The sequence below is a fragment of the Thunnus maccoyii genome, chromosome 1, assembly GCF_910596095.1.
Source record: "Thunnus maccoyii chromosome 1, fThuMac1.1, whole genome shotgun sequence".
Taxonomy (NCBI): domain Eukaryota; kingdom Metazoa; phylum Chordata; class Actinopteri; order Scombriformes; family Scombridae; genus Thunnus; species Thunnus maccoyii.
In genome coordinates, this window is record NC_056533.1 from 34,268,138 (window position 1) to 34,289,655 (window position 21,518).

The 21,518-nt window shown below is 42.4% G+C and overlaps 1 protein-coding gene across 4 annotated transcripts in view; it reads right to left on the reverse strand.

Annotated features, from left to right (window-relative positions):
• The window catches only part of nav2a (neuron navigator 2a), a 230,069-nt gene that overhangs the window by 29,206 nt on the left and 179,345 nt on the right, over positions 1-21,518 (reverse strand). For all 4 annotated transcript variants that reach the window (XM_042412852.1, XM_042412867.1, XM_042412859.1 and 1 more), the window contains exons 13-16: positions 5,721-5,850; positions 3,447-3,762; positions 1,787-2,510; positions 319-538 (exon numbers count right to left, since the gene is read on the reverse strand). In XM_042412852.1, the coding sequence (XP_042268786.1) occupies positions 319-538; positions 1,787-2,510; positions 3,447-3,762; positions 5,721-5,850 (1,390 nt within the window). The remainder of the gene's footprint in view (positions 1-318; positions 539-1,786; positions 2,511-3,446; positions 3,763-5,720; positions 5,851-21,518) is intronic.

Genomic DNA, 21,518 nt, shown 5'->3' on the forward strand with positions numbered 1-21,518 from the left:
ATAGCAGCGTAACTAATGAATAAGTGGCTGCTCTTGTGACACAGTTATGACAACAGACCAGGCTACTTAAGTGATTCTAAAGGAATGATATTTCATTTTTAAGATTTATGAGACTAAAAGTCCAAGAATAAACGATAAACAAAGATAGCAGTTTACTATCACTCCACATTCTGCATGCTCAAGCTTTATCAGACAATTACTACCACAAAGTACAGCGTATGGTTACCACGGAGCATCACAACCAGTCTTCCTATCCATCTATGTTCTCATCATTTATAAATTAACACAGATCCATTGTCTCCATTCGTTTCTGCTCACCTGCTCGCTGCCCAGCGTCCCCATCCCTGATCCCAGCGCTCTGCCCCCAAACAGGGGGCTGCTGGTCTCACTGTCCCCACCTCCCAGCCCCGCGTCAGGGGACTCCAGCACCGTGGCCACATGATTCATGGTAGCGTGGGGGTTGGAGATAACAGTGGAGTTCTTCATGTTTTCAGCTGTGGTGACCGGAGCCTGTTTGCTGGGCTTCCCACCAAACAACCTGCGATCAATCAAGGAGAAAAGAAGGTGAACTGGGGCCAAAGTACACAAACAAGAGCTGGAATAAAGGATGTAATCAAATATAAAATATCACAAATTTCTAAGATTGTAACAGATTATGTAATCGGTTTATAAACAGGGCATAATGACAGAAAAAGAGGCAGAATGTTAAAATTGGAGGTATTTGGATTTGTTTTCTTATTGTGACCTTTAAGGAGAATATGTTATATAGTTATAGCCCATTTATTACTGTTTACAGCAACATTTTATAGTTCATGTTGTACATAATTACATCTTTTAACACCTAATTGTTTGACATTGTTGCTCAAGTTGCTTGAATTTATCTTGTACATGGAAATTGACGCCTGATTTCACAAGACGAAAAGTTAAGAGGTGGCAAAAATGATTAATATTCCTCTTCCAGGGGCTATGAATATTAACATGATATTTGACAGCAAAAATAATGGAACTATTTTGGCTTAAGGTGAACAGAAGTAGAGTTAGTGAGTTTTCCAGAGGTTCTTGTGCTAACAGGATAAAAACACCAGTATTATTCTTTCCTCTACATGAAACAAGGAAGGCAGTAGCAGGCCTGCAGCCAGGAAAGGTAGAGTCAGCACTCAGATCTGAGTCAAGGCCAACACACACACACACACACACACACACACACACACACGCACACACACATACATACAAAGAGAGAACTCTCTCCTGGTTCTCTGCTAATCTTAGGTTAGAGTTAAATGGTAGGCTGTGATGACTGGGGCCGCGGTGGGCAATAATGGCAGCACCCAGCCTCTTTGAAGAGTTATCACTCCCTCACATTAATGAGGGCAGAGCGCTGAGGTAAGACTCCCATTACCCTGCACCACACCCTCCCCCCCCGCACCACCAAGGCTGAGGCTTGGCAGCTGAGCTCAAGGCCTGCCTTTCACAATGGCCTGATTTAACCTCGCTGAGGCTGCGTAAGTGTGTGTGTGTGTGTATACGTGCATGAAAACAAGCCCACACGTGTAATCCTTACTCACCATTGCTTATCATTTACCGGGACTGCATGATTGCTGTCTTTTAAGATGGTCTTCTGTGAGTGTGTGTGTGTGTGTGTGTGTGTATGAGCATTGTATGTGGGTAAAATCAAGTCCATACAAGAGGGCCCCAGTCAGTGTGGTTCATCAGTTAGCCATCAGTATGTCAGCAGGATTACTGACAATACAAATGATGTTCTGTGTGAGTGTGTACATGTGCTCACCTGCGCAGTGTGGGTGAAGAAACCTGCTGTCTTCCTGTCAGAGGAACAGTCGCCGCTCCTCCACTCTGCATCACAACTCCGCTCCTGAGGGTGTCAATATCAGAGACGCCCTTCTCCCGATCCGTCTGATTGGCCAGCAGGCCTGCTGTGCCGTTGGCCTTGGCGATGCTGATTGAGTTTTTCCCATGCGATGTGACAGAGAGCACGGCAGCCTCGATGCTGCTGGTGGAGGAGCGGTTTCCGTTGCGGGCGGCCGCTCCTGAGCGACTGGGCCTCGGCAGGCTACGGTACTGAAGCGTGGAGCGGGCGCTCGTGGGGAGGAAGCCGTCGTCGTGGTGACCAAGTGCCGACCCTCCATCCTGCCCACCCGCTTTCAGTCCTCCTGCCAGCGAGCGCGCCCCAGATTTAGGCATCTTTCCAAGGGTGGCTGAGCCGCTGGTAATGGTGGCACCACTGGCGGTAACCATGGTCACCATCCCATGGCCCTGTTTCTTGAAGCCAAATGTGCTGGTTGGGGTGCGCGATGTGTGCGTATGTGTCTGGGTATGGGGGTCCGAGAGAGTGTGTGTGAGGGCGTTCGTGGTTGGCGTTCGGCTGGAGGAGATAGATTGTTTCTTCGCCTCGTCGCCGCTGCTGCGTCCCGCGTCTGAGGGCGAGCGGTGAAGGCCGTTAGAACGAGGGGACAGACGTCCCTTTTCTGACACCTTGACATCATCCGTCTTACCTGCGGGACACACAGCAGAGGACAGCAGCAAAGATGCTTCTGTTACATAAACTCACATCAAGACCACCTACAGCAGGATTTGAGATGAAGAAGTTACGTCTCAAAACTGTTTTCAGAAGCTTGTAGAACGAGCTTTGTTTTGCTTTTGGTCATCATCCATTTCAGAGTTTATCCAAAAGGGTTTACAAGCTCAAAGATGCCAGCATCTCAAGCTATAAAAGATTAAATCTGTCCTTCAATTGAAGTCATAAAGGTCCCGTCTTTTTCACTAAGAGGCTAACAAAACAAGCAATATTTTGAAGTACATCATCAAAAGCCAGCACACTCTATTCACTGCACTTTCAATACTGTCTTCTTTCATGCCACACAGCAATGTTATAATCAGATAACTATTCAGATGGTATCCCCGAATGATTTCAGTTTCCTGAGCTAAAAAGAAACACAATCTTGGAATGAATACTCTCTTCATTGTTTGGCTGACTCTTTGGCAGCATTGCCTCTGTAAAACAGAATAATGCAGTCGCTCTGCACAACTGATCAGTGTGCAAAGACATTTCAACTACTGATCTGCTGCTGCTGAAAAGGATGATGGAGCTGTTGTTGCAAGGTGTTACTAACTTTACATTTAACTCACACAACTCAACATTTACATGAATATATGAGTTGAGGTAATTCTACTTGTTTCTAATGAATTTTTGAATAATTTCATTACAGGTGTGAGGAGATAAGTTGGAAAATTGAGCTATTTTTATTCATTTTATAATGTTATTTTATTAATTTATTGTTCATTTATTTGCCTGTTTTTACTTTTTTAATTAATACACTTTTATTCTTCATTACAGCGTCACTCTCACTCTATAATATTTTCATCCAGTGAGTTCAGCGCTGTGAATAAAGGCAGTCAGTGCAGAAACTAATGCAAACAGACATCGTTACCTGAACTGTGGGTCTTGAGGGTGACGGAGCCGGTGGAGCCTGTGCTACTGGTGCTTTTGGTCCGGGGTGACGTCACCCCCACCTGAGTGGTCATGCCTCTCCTCCAGGAGCCGGTGTGAGACACGGAGGGGGTCTTCCTCCCCGAGCCGCTCTTGTCGGACTCGTCTGAGATGTCAGAGGGGTTTCGGCGGCTCCACTTGGAGCCCGGCTCCATCCTGACCCCGCTGTCTGACCCGTCTGGCCTCTTCACCTCGTCTCCCGACCAGGCCTGGTGCACCGCTGTGGAGGCCGAGTGCTTCTCTGCATCCGTCACAGGCTGGGAACACACACACACCCACACACACATAGTATGCCAGATTTATTACTGCTGAAGAGAGCGTCTTTCACGTTGCCAAGTGGCCCTAAAGCATTTCCACATTTTATAACCACAGCGAGCATCCACACCACCATCACCTGAGCAGTTTGTCAGGCTTCTGGACTGCTTTTATTGAGCAGGAAAAGGTCTCCTAGTTATCTGAAATGTGAGAGAAGCATTTTCACTGCTGTTTCACTGAGCAGCTCATGTTTTTGAGATTGAACTTGAAGTCAAGTCACAAGCGAATTCAAGTCTACATGCGAGTCTTTCAGGTCCAATAAAATGACATGAATATTTTCCTTTCAAAGCAACAAGACTAATAATTAAGTATTCGAGCTGTGCATCTTTGCAAGGCCTGTCTGATGCTGTGTTGCTGGTTTTTTACATACATAGCTTGAAAGTCTCACGTCAAGTCAAGTCTTGAGGGAAGTCAGTCCTGCACTTGAATTTATTTTAACTTTAAAGTCTATAACTTAGCTACTTCACCATAGTCTTTATTTAACTAACACAGTAAATTACAGCTGTTTGAGGAATGACAGCTGCTTTTAAGTTGCTTCTGCAGTCGCCAAGGCAACACTACAAAAATGCAGCGGGCTGCTACTCACAGACCTTTGAAAACACACAGTCCAGCCAATGTGTGTTATTACCAGAGGACAGATGAGGCAGACTGTATTAACCGGCAGTGTGTCAGAGCTGCAGGGAGAAAAAGGGCTCCTTTGTGTCCTTTGTTTTTTCCTCAGCACCTCGACGTCTGCAGCAATAACGGATGCACGTCACATTGTGATTGGCTCTACATCAGCTCCGACATAGTGTGTGTGTGTGTGTGTGTGTTGTACATGTGAGTCAAATGACAATATTATTGTCTAACAAATCACTTTTCTGAACCGGCTCTTACCGGCTCTTAATCAGTGTTTAATGATTTTAGGCCAGTGTCAACATCAGCTTTAGCTTTGTGAGTTCATGGCTGTGCCACCCAATTTATGTAGTCTCACATTCTTCTCTGAATGCAAAGGAATCCTGAGACAGACTGCGTTTTTGGGAAATGAGCCAAGTGGAGGGAACGCGGTGCAGAATACTGTAAGAGAGGAATTCTGTCACTGTCTACATCTAATTTACATTTTTGCAATTTTTCATTTATTTGAAAGAAATTCACAGACTTAATGTGAACTCACCTGTTGCCAAAGATAACTCAGCTTCGACATGGGAATTGGAGTTTAAGCGATTGCCATGACAACGCTGTTGACTGACTTGTTCCCTTTCTTTGAAAACATGGTGAATGTTTTTTGCATTTCAATGAGATGTTCTTCCACGAGAAAAAGGGGAAGACTAAACATTTATTTAAAAAAATGTGACATAGTGTCACTAAAATGGTCTGTTTCTCTGAAGACTGTAAACGTGGTTCCACTTGAAAAATAAGTTAAAAATACATCAACATATATTGTTTTTGAGTGATTATGTCATGGAGAGAATGAGCATTTGTGAGTGTGTGTTGGATGATTAGCATGAAGCAGATTGTTATAGTGCAAAATATTCAACTCAGCACACTAAAACACAAAATCTCTCATGTTTGGCTTCTTCTTCATGCGGACAGAGGAGACAAACTAGAGTTTGACACAACTTTAGTGAGTTTGAGTCCATTTAATGCTTTTGAATTCCTTATCCAATCTATTTAAGTTTAGCTTTTAACAATTTTATGTGGAAAAAGTAATGAAAACCACAATATAAATATCAGGTTTTACCAGATATATTACATATTTGCTAATTAGCTACATAATGACCCCAAGGCTCATTGCTCTTTAATAAAATAAAGAGGAGAAAAAAAATGATAAGACCTTCATTTGACTTAGAGGACTAAAGCTTAAGGAATCTGGTGTGTGTGTTTCATGTTTGTGTGTGTGTGTGTGTGTGTGTGTTGTTACCTGTGTATTGAGGCCCTTGCGCTGTGCTGCGGGCGTGTTGGCGTAGGAGGAGATGGAGGAGCTGGTGTTGATATCATCTGTGTCGATGTTGTCGCTGATGCCGCTGCTCACGGAGCTGCTGTCATCCCAACTGGATACACGCGCAAACACACACACACACACACACACACAAACACACACACACACACACACAGAGAGAGCAGAGGACAGAGAGGCTCACGTTAAAACTCTTTAAACAGTAAATCTTCCAGAGTGGAGAGGATGAGGGAGCCCAAGCCGGCTATTCAGACACATGTTTTATTACTCCAAACACGCATTGTAGACAGAGCAGCAACTGAAGTGTGATGCTTCTTGTATTATCAACACAAGAGTTCTTTTTTCTGATAAGTTTGTATGATTTTTGATAATAAACTAGTGTGATAAACGGAACTAAAATTGCAAAATTGAAAAAAGGAAACGGATCCGATGTCTCTGACTGCCTGGTGTTTCTTTCCGCTTCCTTTCTTCTCCATCCTAAGTGATTTCAGCTTGGACACACACACACACACACACACACACACACACACACACACACACACACACACAAACAGGCTGAATGGGCTTGTCTATCATATGAACAAAGGCTCGTCCAAAGAGTGACATCATGGTGTGTTTGTGTGTGTGTGTGTGTGTGTGTGACTTGCTCAAACAGACTGAACAGAGCAAACATGCCGGGAGTTAATGCTGGATATATTTATCTGTTTGTAAATGTGTACGTATGTCTAAGTGTGTGTGTGTGTGCTTGTTTTTTTGTGTGTGTGTGTGTGTGCATATCTGCTGGGAGCCTGTGTGTGTGTGGGGGGGGGGGGGGGGGACAGGAAGCCCGGCCAGTTGGCAAACATCACTCTGAAAGGACCAGAGGGGGGCTGATGGTGATGGTCAGTGCAGGGTTGACTGCACCAGGGGACACACACACACACACTTGCACACACACTTGCACACACACACACTTGCACACACACACACACACACACACATACATAAACACAGAACTGGTGCTGTCAAGCTATGTGTACTTTTACAGTTGTTAAGAGACCGTTCCGTTAAGAGTAATGATACATAAAAACCAGCAAGAAAGTCTTTTTTGTGACAACAGAAACACACACACACACACACACACACACACACACACACACACACACAGGACTTACAACCTTCTTGTCTCTTCAGTTGGCACACTGAGCATTCCTCTTTCCTTTCCTACCATATCCACCAGGACAGCAGTTAACAAACTATGTTCATATTGTTTGTTTTTTCAGTCCAAAAACCAAAGATGTTCACTTTATAAACTGTTAAATGTTAGAATAGTGTGTTAGAAAAGAAGAGAACTTAATTAATCAACTATCAATGGATCAATTAATCATTACAGATCAAATATGAGCACAAACATATCACCAGGAGGATTGCATATGATTTGAAATTTTGTGATACCAGTGCAAACACAAGACCTGATCATCGCTACTGCTGTCAAAACAACACTTTTTTCACCCTCAGTTTGAGCATCATGAGCAAGTTTCTCTATAAAATCTTTATTTTATTGAACAAACTCCTCATTACAGCAGTGTTTAATGCTGTCTGACTACAAGCAGCTGTACAATAATCTTTGTTTCCTGATATCAATCAGAGGCAAAGACCGAGCATCTAACTGAACAACTTTTTGATACTGGATGCTTCGACACATTGCACCACACATGCAAAATGTATTGAGATTACATACTGAGCCCTAAATATCACATTTGTCTTTAATCATTCGGGGATTTGATTTTTCAAACAAAGCGCTAAGTCAGTACAGCACTCTTCAGCAGCCAACTGTTTCCCACCAGCACATGAACACAGCATTATAATTATGGCTTAAAAAAATCTAAACAAAACAAAAAGAATGTTCAATGGCAGAAATCCCAGATTCAGATTACCACCGAAATCTAATCAGCTGGCCCTTGGCACGGCCTCTCAGCCAGATTTCAAGCCAAACACTGTGCATTTATTACTTTTTGAGCCACCTTGCTAACAACCTGACAAAACAGAGACAGAGGGGAAAACATAACTTCCTTCTGGGTTCTCCGGCAGAATAAATCAAACGGCCAGCAGCAGAGCAGCGAGAGATTCACCGCCGAGTTTTAAGAGTTGAAAGCATCCATGGAGCAGATGGGGCTGAGAGGTGCTGAGGGTTGACCGCAGCCGTCTCAACTCGTTCACACAGCCGCAAGGGAAAGTCCCACACACACACACACACATAGATGCACACACAAGAATAGAAGAAAATGAAGATATGTGGACAGACATTAAAAAAAAAGACAGATAAACAAACCCGCAAATATCTCAACACTTCCTGAATACGGATTAGATCAAAGTTGCCGCAACTAGAAGCACAAAGTTTCCTTTACGCACTTGCACACACACATATATGCATCTACCTGGTCAGGGTGCCTGGGTTGCCGTGGGAACCAGAGCGCTGCGGGAAAATGCCAAGCTGGACAGAGAGCTTCATGACTCCATGCCGCTGAGAGAGTTCACACAGCCAAACCTCTCCCACTCCCTCTCTGTCTGACTCTCTCTCTCTCTCTGAGCTTTCTCAGTGTCTCTCGCCCCCTCTCTCTCGCCTTGGCTGCGTTCCTAGATTGAGCTTCTTTGTCACTCGTTGCACTGATGCTTCATCCCTCGGGCACTGTTCGTCTCTCTCTGGACTAACAGAGAGAGAGAGAGACTGGAGGGGGGTGGGGGGTGGGGGGGGGGGGGGAAAGGGAAGGACCTGCCCTGCTGCTGGTAACATGAGCCTCCCCCGGGACTGTTAACCACTTCACTGCTGCAGCCGCGCCACTTATAGAGCAAAACTCAAACACATACAAACACACCCTGAGCCCTAAATAAGCCACTTCAGCCTAACAAGAGTCAGACGGCAACACAAGTCAAAGCCCCATGATCACAGGCAAACTCTCCCAAACTGAAGGACAATCCTCAATCCCGCTTGTTGCTTTACTGTGTGTTTCCCAGCTATGGTTTATGCGTATGTGAGCGTCTGTGTGTGTTTCAGTGTGTGCAAGACTGCAATTTCCCAGACAGATCCACCCTGACTAGCTGACAAGCCAGTGCTAATTAGAGATCAGGCCAAACGGCATGGCCCAGCCCACAGCCTCCCGCTGGCAAAGCAACCCGCCAGTTAACAACCACCGAGCCCTTTACGGCCAATCAGAGAAGACGGAGACATTAACCGCGAGCTGCCCCCGGGAGGAAGTGGTGCCAAACGTAGGCCGATGAGGCCCTGCATCTAATAGATCATCACACTGTCTTCTTGCTCTTCCCCCAAAAGGATCACTTCACCCAAATCATAAAAAAACACATATTTTCTCACTTACCTTTTACAGCATCAAACCATGTAGATAAATTTGGGGATTTTGAGATGTCTGCCTGCACCACAATATGATGGAGGTGATTTGGTTTGTGGTGCTCAAAGCATTGAAATTTAATCTATTTTAAAACAAAACGTATCAGACTTTGTCATGGACAGGTTGATAAATTCCTAGACTTATTTCCAGCATTGTCTCAGGTAATTTCACAGACTTTCAACCATTCAGCAAGATGGGGACAGGAGTTTAGAGCTGCGATGATTAGTCAATTAATCGATTAGTTGCCAACTATTCAATTAATCTGCAACATTTTCTGGTTTCTTTTGTCCTCTATGATATTAAACTAAATATCTTTGGGTTGTGGACTGTTGGTCGGGACAAAAAAAGACATTTGAGGATGTCACTTTGGGAAACCGTGATCGACATTTTTCACCATTTTCTGACATTTTATGGACAAAACAACTAATCGATTAATCGATAAAATAATCGACAGATGAATTGCCAATGAAAATAATTGTTTGTTGCAGCCCTACAGGAGTTCATTGTCTGACATGAAGAGATATCACAACACACAAGCACCAATCGTAGACAACTGAATCCCAAATACAATCACTAAAATGTTTTAAGAGGTGCACTCAAGACAAAAGGCAACATAGAAAGTGAATAAAAGCCTAGACATGAAAAACAAGATACCTTTACTTTATTGAGCAGCTCTGTCTAGTTGCCATTGTTTTGCCTTTTACTTAACGCTAGAAGGATCTGACTCATCCTTGATTAAAGTAGGTATCTTATTCCACCCCATTTTGGGTAAAGTGACCCTTTAAATCAGCTGGAGTGTGCAATTAAAATTGTGTTACCAAGCTTGTCATTCACCAAGATGACAGTCACTCTCTCACTTTCTAAAGAGGCTAAAAGGCCTGTAAACAAGTCACAGAGGACAGTAGCGGAGGGGGAAAAAAATGACCCGAATCAAGACATTCCAGAGAGGAACCTCATCTCTCTCCGGGTCCTTTTAGAGAGCTTTCTGCTTTCCCTAAGGGGTCAGAGTTCAGAGGCCAAACCTCCCTTAAAGAGAAGAGCAGAATGGGAGAGGCGAAGGGACCAATGAAAAAAAGGGATCTCTTATGGGTCAGCCAATAAGAGTGTCTGAAGTGTCCTGAGAAAAAGGCAGTGGTTGTGTTTGTTTAACTTTTCTTGTGTGCGTCCCTTGGGACTGCGGTTGGTTGGTTGGCGTTGCAGTACTGTAACACCCCCCCTCCTGAAAAAACCCCATCCGACTCTGGCACATGCACACAGGATCTGTGCCGCAGAAATATACACACAGACATGTGGCCACAACAGAGCTGTGAAGCAGAAGTAAGGGGATTTCCTGTGTTTGAGGGGCGACTACTGGTCCTCACACTGCAGCTGGATCATATAACCCCAAATCTGTCTCTGTCCACACACACAGACAGACAGACAGACAGATCGGGGGAGGACACTGACAGACTGTCTCTCTGACTTAAAGCCCTCAGGGTTGGGGGTGGGGACACAGATGACATCATGGACAAGTTGACAGGTGAGGTCTGTGTACGCTGTACAGACACAGCATCAGGACTGAGGAGACAGTGTCATGAGCAACATATCAGCACCATCAGAGACATGCAAAGCACTTTATTTATTCCAATCAGGAAATATGGTTTGCATACTGGCGCAATAACACAAAAACATGTTTTTCTCTTAGGGCTGGGCCATAATACTATATGACTGACTGTCAGTGGAACTGTATATTGATGATAAGGGCTTGATGCTGTTTGAATTTCACAGATTTTAAATGATACCAGACACAAAAATGTCTGGTAAAAGTCTAAAATTGCCAAAATTTTGAATAAATCAGAAACTAAAGTATGCAAAAACAGATAGGGAACCTGCACAGATTCTCTGCTACAAACACATTTTCAGTCTAAACCAAATAAGTATGGAGGTTTATTAGCAATATGATCATATCATACATACAACAGTGTGTTGTCCAGTGTAAATGATTCTGAGCAAGTTCTAATTAAAAATGAACAAAATGAATTTCTGAAGTTTTTGTTTTACATATTCTCAAAGATACTGTAATATTTAAAAGTTATATCACATAATGCTGCATATGCTGTAAAATGCCTGTTTATTGTGTATATGTGTGTATAAGTGGTTTTCACTTACTTCATAACAGCACATCCCTTTTTTAGCGCTAACTTCCAGCAGAAAATACAGCGATTAAAACATACTGCACATTAATGACACCGTATACTGTGAAAACCAGAATGTCACATGCTCGGACAGGCACAACATTCATATGCAAATTAGACTAAGTTGTAAGTTGTAACCTGCAGGTTGTTTTGCCAGTTTCACTGCATCATAAGAGAGACGTAAAGATTTTCTCACATCAGTATCTGTACGTGCAGCTGCTCTTCCCCTCAGGCTTCAGAAAAACGTATTTCACTGTTTGAAGGTTTCTCTTGGATATTTAGATCTGAAGGATGATATTACATGTGCTGGGCTAATTAAATGTAAAGATTTTGATATTATTCTCAGAAAGTGTTTATTTTCCATAACAGGAAAACACTGCAAATCTACACTAAAGAAGCAGTGTTATCATTTCTTTCATTAAAAAAATTTCAATCAAAACAACTTTGTTAAATTTTGTTAAACGTAACTATAGACATAGTGAGACAGTAAAGGAGGCAGTGAAGAGGCTGCTGTGATGAAACCCGGCACATTCCGGGCCGGAGCCCAGGAGTCGTGTGGTACGAAAATGACACAGCTGTCCCTGCGTTGACGAGAAATGACAGGACTGAACTGGACAACACACTGAGGAATGTCTCTCTCTCTCTCTCTCTTCTGTCTCTCTCTCTCTCCCATGTCTGGTCCTATTGTCTCCTGCTTTGGGAAAACATTTGCTATCTGCACTCAGAGAATTTATCAAAGCAGTTAGATCCCTCTGGCTGCTTCTCTTACACACAGATTTCCTTTGACTGGTCTCTTTCTCTCTCTGTTTGATGTGTAAATACACACTCCCTTATATCCGACCGACTGACCCGGATCCGCAGTGAAAACACACTAAACTCTTCACACATGTGACACACATCGCAGAGCACACGCACGATTCCACCTCGCCGCATGCAAGTGAGATTTAAATGACTATTGAGGCAAACATAGGGAATTTCACACGTGCGTGGAGACAAACTACTTAAACACACAGCGCATACAAACCAACTTATTGTCACCTCAGTGCTAGAATGAAACACAAGGCTGTAACGCTTGCCTCTACACCTGTGGTCCATAGCAATTGTGGGGACCCCTGAGGGTCAAACAATAAATACTTAGCAGTTATGTTGGGGTGCATGCAATATAACATAAAAGCAATTTTTTTCCCCAAATGTGTCCTTTTATGCTCATCTGGTTTGAAATCTGCTTTAAAAGTGTCTCCAGATGACGGACGATGATCCACTTTTAGGAAATAAAACATTTTCAGGAGTTTCCTCTTTTAACGTTGAGCCACTTTTCTCTGCTCTGTTTTTCCACAGATGCTCTTCGTTGCTTCTCTTTCTGAACTTAATTAACTGTTCAAAAATGTGCATTAAATAAAAGTTTATTATTGTTGGTGTAAAAGAAACCACCACCGGTATTTTTAGGGAAACACAAAACGTAGTTGACTCTTCTATATCGTTAACGATACAATAACAATTAATGATGGAAACTACTGACAATTATTTAGCTTATTATCAACCTCTTTAACCTCAAAACATACAGTAGCTCCAACAAACAGAACTTTACTTTAAACTCTCTGAGGAGGTCCCACAGTTTCCAAAGATACCTAATAAATCAGATTGAATTTTGTGGGAATGTGAGTAAATTGATGCACAAGATACCTTGAATGTTTCCACTTGTTGGACTATGAAAAGTGGTTGTTAACAGGTTAAAATCATCAATTAAAATCAAGAAATATTCCCATGAGAATGATCCCATTTGGGGTGGATAGGAACAAAATTCTAGCAATATGTTAGTCTGCAGCCTGTTACATTTCAGAGTCCGTGACATAAAACCTCTTGCAGACTTCTGTCCCCGAGCCTTTCCTGCAGCTCACATGGTGAAACGAGGATAATCAACTTTATCCTGTTACTTTAAAGCTGCAACCTGCACGAACCTGCTGACTCTCCGACTTACCACCCGCACCCAACCTCACGGAAAATATCAGTCAGGGCAGATTAAAACTTACCCTGTGCTGAGCGTTCCACAAACCACTCACTGTAGATGAATTTAAGTCCAACATGTTCTGCTCTTTTGCTCTACTTTCTCCATCTACTGTTTCCTCCTGGCTGCCTGGTTCAGATTCCAGACTGGACCAAGAGACATGGGGCTGAGCCTCTGACCTCTGTGTTTCCCTTCAAAAACTGCTGGTGCGGTGGCTCGGTTGGCTGAGGCTCATATACTTTGCAATCAAAACGTCCAGCTTTTGAATCCGGTCTGTAGTTTTTTGTCATATATAAAGCTTTTTCTCTCTGTGGGTCATTGGTGCACCTCACTACTTTCAGCTGAGTAATAAAGCAAAGAAACTGGGACAAAAATGCCTGGAAACAAGCTTAAGTAAATAATATGTTGGTAGACTGAGTATAAAGATCAAGAGAGAACTAATGTTAGAGCTGCAAAGTTTGATGCAAAAAATAGAACGTGTGGAAGAAAAGGCCTTATTTACCTGAATGAGAGCCCCACCCTCATCAGTGTGTGTGTGTTTGTGTGTGTGTGTGTGTGTGTGTTTGTGTGTGTGTATCCTGGGGTGAGGCAGGTGTGCCTGTTAAAAGCCCAGAGGGAGGAAAGATGGTCTGCTGATACAGTATCTATGGCAACTAAAACATCATTCCTCTTAGGATTCTGTCTGTGTTTCCCTCTTCTTATAAAAAAAAACCCTCAAAATTTCTCCCCCCCTTTCTTTCTCCTTTTTTTTTTTTTGATGTAAAGCAAGACCCTTGACCCTACTTAATGTCATCTCCTCCTACATGCAATCAGGCAGCACATTCCCTGTTGTTACACTGCAAAAGCGAAAAATCAAACCCAAGTTTACCTCATATTGAGTCCGAAAACTGTTAATTTCTTTAAACAAAACCTTTAGGATTATTCCAATCTGGTTTAAATACAAATCAATGTGTTTAAAAGATTTTCTGTAGGATTTTATTCTAAGGATTGTACATTATTTAATTCAAAAATGTTACTGTTGTAAGTTATCGATGTGTGGAAAAAGCTCTACCAATTAGCGAAAAACTTGCTAAGCTAACCGTCAGTTATAACAAGCTTTGTTAGCTCTGTCGCTAATGGAAGAATAAATTTACACAGACGTATTAGGACCACTGACCCCTGACTCTTACTGTAACGGTCTGCAAACCATTCGTCTTTTGTGGAGCATTTTATACTTCGACAGAGGAGGGTTCAATAAAAATTGATGGTGCAGCTAATAAGCTACGACATTTCCCTCCATTTTGGCCTCTCCGGCTCTCTGGTCCTTCAAACATCAGCACTGTCAAGACTGCTTGCTATTGGTCAAGGGCACAAATTTGCATCTCAAAGTTCACCAAAGTTGAACTCAATGTAAAAAAGATTTGGGCAGATTTACTCTGCCTTTGTGAGCAAATTCGCAGATTGAGGTGATTCCAATGGAATGGATTGATTTCGCCACTAAATTTAGCCTTTTTAAAATGCTGGTGTGACCAGAAAAATGCTGCAATAAAAAATGAAAAATTACACTTCTTGTTGATTTGTATCGGGAAGAATGATCTCATAGCACTGGCTAATTTTCTCACTTAAAAAGTTTGCAGTCTAGGTGGAACGGCGTTCTGCAGCAGCTGCAGAACGCTATGTGGGTGTTTAGGAGTATGATTAACTTGGGAACATATTTGACCTGACAGCCTGTATTGAACGTCCACGTCTTGGAGAGAACCGTGGGTCATACTGCCTCAGACTGCACTCAGACGCCTCACCAGTCTGGCTTCATTAGAAACACACACACACATACACACACCTCTGGGACGCTGCAGCAGAACGCTGCTTTCAGCATGACCATGGCTGGGAGGCATTTACAGCATTTAGTATGCTAGGGGAGTCAAAGGCTGTGTGAGAGTCTGGATATCTGTGGAAAAGTATTTGGTTGCATAAAGTGTGTTATGAATATAAGTGAGTGAATGCAGAAGATAAGGAGACAAAGGATAGGAGTGGCTGTTCATATCTCAGACCAAATGTTTAACATACTCTCACTGAATGTGAGGTTGATAAATATATTTCTAAAAATCTTACCTTTTTTTTCCTTTTCATGACAAGAACAAAATTTCGAGGTAACTTACGTCAATCTACAATGACTCAAAGACGTCACTGCAATTATTTTTCTTATCACCTCCTGAATTTTAACAGCAATGTTTATAAAGTTCAGTTTCTTACTTTTCGCTTCGACTTGAACATACAGTTTGTGATTCATTGATGCTCAAACTAGTACAAAAGGAACAGGGCTGACAGCTTATCACCAGGATGAATGAGGCTCAGTTTAATGTAGATGGATTATCACGGTCTGTTATCAACATGATAGCTTTTTTGGCTGGAACTCAAGTTTGAGATGACCAGCCTGCGGCGAAAACAAGCAAATGGAAAGCTACTGTCCATTTAAGCCCTGAAAACATTGTTATAAAACCCTACATCATCTCTAGTTTTTTTTTTTTCCACAATATGAGAGGCAATTACACTCTTGATGTGGCTGCACCCTTAAAAGCGAGCTACTGAGCAGTCTGAGGTAATGAAATATGAGGATGATTCAATTTTCTCATTAAACCAGACAATGAGCGTTGAGGTTATATAGTCTCATCTTGTACAGGTTATGTAGTCTTGTTGCTTAGAAGCAGCGTTTGGGTTGATTTTAATAGCATCGTGGATACACAATGCTATGCCAAGATTTTACGATGTGTGGGAACCAGTTTTTTGGCAGTTTTTCCGTAATGAGTAGTGATAAGGGATTACAATTTGAAACTCAGTAATTACACTACAATTACTAATCCCAGTAAGGCTCCCTTACTTTTACACTTGGGGGTCAGCGAGGTCGCTGCCTTACTGGGATTAATGGAGTCACTGAGGCTTCTTTACTAATTACTTTATTATTATTACTTTATTTTTTATTTTAATCAGTAATTGATTACAATTTTTAACTTGCTTAACACTGGTGGGGAATATTAAACTACATATTTTTTTTATAACAATTTCTTAATTGTAGCAAACTGAATCAAAAGAGAAAAAAGGATAAGTAATCTAGATGAAAACACATCCATGTTAGCTTATAAACTTTTATGAATTTTATGTTTTACAAGGCTGCAGCAAGGTGCCTGAGGACATCACAAAAAACACTGAAAGTTTTCCTGTATCATTATGCAAAGGTATTACAAAAAAAAAAAAAAAAAGTATGCACACTGCACATTCTGGGAACCATAGATAGCTTAGGTAAGGTCTTCATTTGCCCTGGTGCCACTGATCCTGGTAACCCAACACTGACTCACCCTGCTCCCTTCTGCCATCATTAACCAAACACTCCTGGCATTCCAGAGTGGAGCCACGGCCCAACGCACCACACACACCAGACTGGGACACACACACACACACACACACACACACACACACACTGCTGATCAGGGTTAGTGTTGGAGAGAAATCTTGAAACAGCAGCTGATCAGTCTTGACAGGTTGTTGCTATTTCCAAGCAGGAAAGGACCAACTAGGACCAGGTACAAGTGCAAGTGTAGGGTTTTTTTTTTTTTGGGGGGGGGTGCACATGAAGCTGTGTGTCTGTGATTATCATACAAATGGCCTCCTGGTCCTACAGGGAACAGGATCGCTGGTTCATGAAACGACAGGAAAAGAAGGAGGGGAGGAGACCAATCCAGCGATTATTATTACAGTGAGAGCCTGGGGCCAAACCACAACATTCACTCTGCTGAACAAGGGGAGCAGGTGGAGGTGGGGGTTGGAGAGGGCAGACAGAGAGACAGACAGGTAGAGAGGGGGGAGACAGGTGGAGTGCCAGGTGTTGCTGGTAGCTTAGGAGAGAGTTGATAAAGGAGGGTGAACCTCTCTCTTCCTATACCTGAGGCCAACAGGGAACTTGGTCAAGTCCAGACAGGAGAGATGACATACTGGGGATTAGGGGCATGTGTGTGTTATAGTGAGTGTGCCTGTAATATATGTGTGTGTATGCCCATGTGGTATACAACTTCAGTTCTGTTGCAGGTGGGATTAAAGCCCTCCTGAGAGAGAGAAAGAAAACTATAGAATATGTGCAGACAGACTGTGCTTCAGACAATGAACCCTTATCAAAGATCATTTGAAGTATTGTCAACATCCATCATACGTACAGTTAAACAGTGATTCCGCTTTATGGGGGCAGACAAAATAATGTGAACATGTATCATAGTAATGTAAACACTTAATGAGAAATGGACTTTAACGGATAAGGCTGGCGATTTGACATAAGAAGCATGTCACCCATTGTTACAGTTTGGTTCTATGACACGTTTTTAATAGCTTTTGGACAACGACGGAGCTCTATGGCACAGAGGAATAAGACATATCAGACTTTGGATACACACACAATACTTGCAAGTAGGATCAATTAATTGTTGGTTTGGATTTGCACATGAGATTTGTTGGCAATAAGAAGAATATAGACAATTGCCGGCCATATCCTTTCACTTTTAAGTAACTAACAAGGGTCATCTAAGGTTAGCCTACACACCAGTTACAAGTATTATACACTAGAGCTGAGACAATTACTCTGGGAACTCAAGTAGTTTGAGTAATTAGAATCTTGTCATGCAAAGTCTCTGCCTTGAAGCTACATTGTCTATTGCACAAGTTGATAATGGAGGAAACACAACTACTTTAGGGAGTATTTCAGTGTGTAAGCAGCTGTAAAAGCGGGGACATTTTGTTTCAGGTACGGGTACAAGGATGAAATACAATCTGGAAATGCTGGTTTGAAAAATAGATCGATTATTTTATCAGACACCAAAATACAGAAGTTTATCATAGCTTACTATGAGAACAGATTTTACAGCTCTGTAAAGCAATCATTTTATCTTCTGTCTCAACAAAGAAGAGGTTAACAGCAGAATTAAACAATTCACATTACGGTTATCCACCAGGAATGTGGGCTTGCATGTATTTGATTGGCCCGACACAGCGCAGTACCAGATGCCATTGCATTGCGTTGTGGTAAAAGCTAAACCAGGTTCACCAAGTGTTTTTTTGGCAGATCATCAGTGAAATAAATAAAGTTTTGTACATGCAGTATAACGTCTGAACACGGACTTAAAAGGCTTGCGGTTCGAGGTTTAGTATCACAAAGGCAACATATTGCGAGTTTATTTATGCAGCACCTTTCAAACAGTAGGGAAATTCAAAGTACTTCACAAAAGGCCTTAAATCTACAATTATAATATAAAGAGAAGGACAATGAAGGGTATTAGAATGAGTGATAGCAGCTTAAGAGTTTTAAAAGGCACCTGCTGATAGGAGGTCTATCTGTCAAGTGGAACATGCTGATATACAAAGAGACATGACATGATGCCAGTAGAACAGCAGTTGTAAAGGGTAACAAAAAACCTGTCATTCCTGTCGGTTATATCAGCTTGTAACCACTTTTCCGCCTTGACTATGTAGCGTCTGCCTTTTGCATATTATGTGTTGTCAAGGATGTTTATTGACATTAAGTAATTCAGTTGCACCAACCATTCAGCTACAGCAGATTTTTTCTCTTCGGAGTTCTTTTAGTTGTCTCAGGTTGATTTAAAAGCTCTCACATCAAGATGATTATTGTAAGAACTCTTGATAACGAAGCTAATTGGCATTTACCTGACACCGAAATGACTAACCTGTGTAACAGTGCTTGTTATCATGAGTTTAAAAACCTTTTTATGTAGCATTCATGTTATTTCGTCTTTGAGTTGGTGTCTTAATTATCATCATCATCTCAAAGTAAGCAAACAAGATTGAAGACATTATGTTTCTGTAATGGATGATCTCTATCTGTTTCTTTTTTTCATATTCTACATGAATGTCATTAGTTTCCTCTGAAGGCATAAATTGAGTCCATGATACTGCCGATATTGACTGTGTGCAGACAGCAGGAGGACATAGAGGACAGGAGAAAGTAAAATGATCCTTCAACCACCCTGCCACCTCATTATGCTGATTTATATACCTTTTCATGTGAAAAGATCAGTCATCAGCCTCACACTGTGAGTGATTTGTGTGGCGCCCTGCTCTCTCTTCTTTGTGCCACACTCTCATTTCGGATAGAGAAATTATATCTTCAACGCCTCAGCATGAAGGAAAGGGGGGTGGGGGGTGGGGGGGGGTGTCTCTAACACTCACCGCTACAGCGGTTTCAAACCACAAAGACCTCTCCTTTGTCTGCTTTAACAAAGAGAATTCAAATCAGAAGACAGACCGTTATAGATTGCTTCCTCTTTCTCCAGCAGTAGAGATAAATGACAGGGATAAGCATGCTCACACACACTCACACACACTGTTTCTGTCTCTTTTGTCTCTGTCTATTTGCTCAGCCCAGTTGGTCCAGTTGTCCCATGTCTCAGTGACCCTCTGGCGGCTTTCAACCACTGCTTTACATACATTTAACAGTCGGTAAAACTAGTTTTTGCACAGGCGCTGCAGATCAGCAGCACTGATCAGTATTAGCTGTCAGATCATTCACCAGGCCAGCTAATGGGATGATATGTACTTTGAATGGTTTCCTATTATTCATATTACACCTTATGTTTTTCTAGTTGCATCCTTTACGCTCCTCATTAGTCCAGGTTCGGTCTGATCTCGAGGGTTTTAGCGTGAAGGCTTAAAGGTTTTTTGAACGCTCCTCCCTGTGAACCCCGACCCTTTGAAGCTCACGACCTCCTCGTCCAGGGGTCACAAGGCTTTTGCCCCAATGCTTCGGTAACACCCGACACCTTTCCCCACCCCCACGTCCCCATCGGTTCAGAGAGGCTCGGCCTCATCATAACAGAGGACGTAAAAAAAAAAAGGCAATTAAAACCATAGCAGGTCACACACCCAGAGAGCAAATATCAAGCACACACACATCTAAGCTCTAAGCTCACAACTGAGACACTCACAAACCACATATGTTGGTGAAAACATGCAGCCTCCTTCACCTGCCCAAACCGCACCATTAACCCCCCTCTCATGTATTAAATTAGCCTCATCTTTTACAACAGAAAAACACATCGCCCTCCTCTAGCCTCCAGCTCGACTGGTTTCCGTTTATTATGCTAATGAATTTTTATCAGCCACTTCCCCAACTCTCCTAATTAATCCCAAACTAAAACCAGTAAGCACATTTATCAGACATTCCTTCAGGGGTGAGGAGGTGTGATTGCGGGAGGAGGGGGAGTCACCTCATCCCCTCATCATTTTAGAACTCTCTCCTTGCCCTTCTCTCTAATCTTATAAAAGCGATTAATGAACTCGTTTGAAGATCTTTAAAGAAGAAATGAGTGGTTTCTGCAGGAACGTAACATCTGCCCGCTCGGTCGATTAAAACCTCACAGAGAAACATGAAAGTGTGAAATCAAACGGAAAAAAAAAACAAGAGAAATCCCCAACTTTTATCGTTTAATTGCTTTCGAATTTCTTCTTCTCACTACGGTCTCTAATCAAAACAAGTTGGAGGAAAATAAGAGGTGAGAGGAGAGACGGCGTCTTGCAAAGGGGTGAGAGATGAAAGGTGAGCAGTGGGACAGTTTGTGTTAAACCCCACCTGAGGGCTGGAGCAGTTTAATGTGAAGGAGTGTTTGTGTGTGTGTGTGTGTGTGTGTGTGCATGCAGGGTAAAAGGCAACGAGAGGGCAGAGGTCAAAAGTCTGGAAGACAGGAAATTAGCCACACCTGAGGATTTGCTGAAAAGGCTGCTTGAAGCACTCGAAATGAGGCAAAGCAGCCTGTTTCTGTCTGTGTGACACGTCTGTTTAAGACTGAATTAATTATGAAGTTTTTGTTTAAAAATGTTAATATTTCTACTCTTTAAAGAACACAAAACATAAGTTTTTTTTTTATTAATAAAAGGTCACATGCTGATGATAGTTGGACTTAAATTGAAAGATATTCACTCTTAATTCCACCTACATTTCTGTGCTAAGTCTTTGTCTCACCCAGTTCATCCCTCATTTATTTCTCCAACCACCAACTGTGTACTCATTCCGCAGCCCGTCTTCATATCGAGTCTATTCCCTCCCCCCTCTGCCGTCTCTGTTTTCTCCCCCCTATCCTTCTTTTTCACGACACGGTGGGGCTCAACTCGGCCTTCATCCATTTCCGTCTGTCAATTAGCCAGGAACTAAATCCCTCTCCATCTC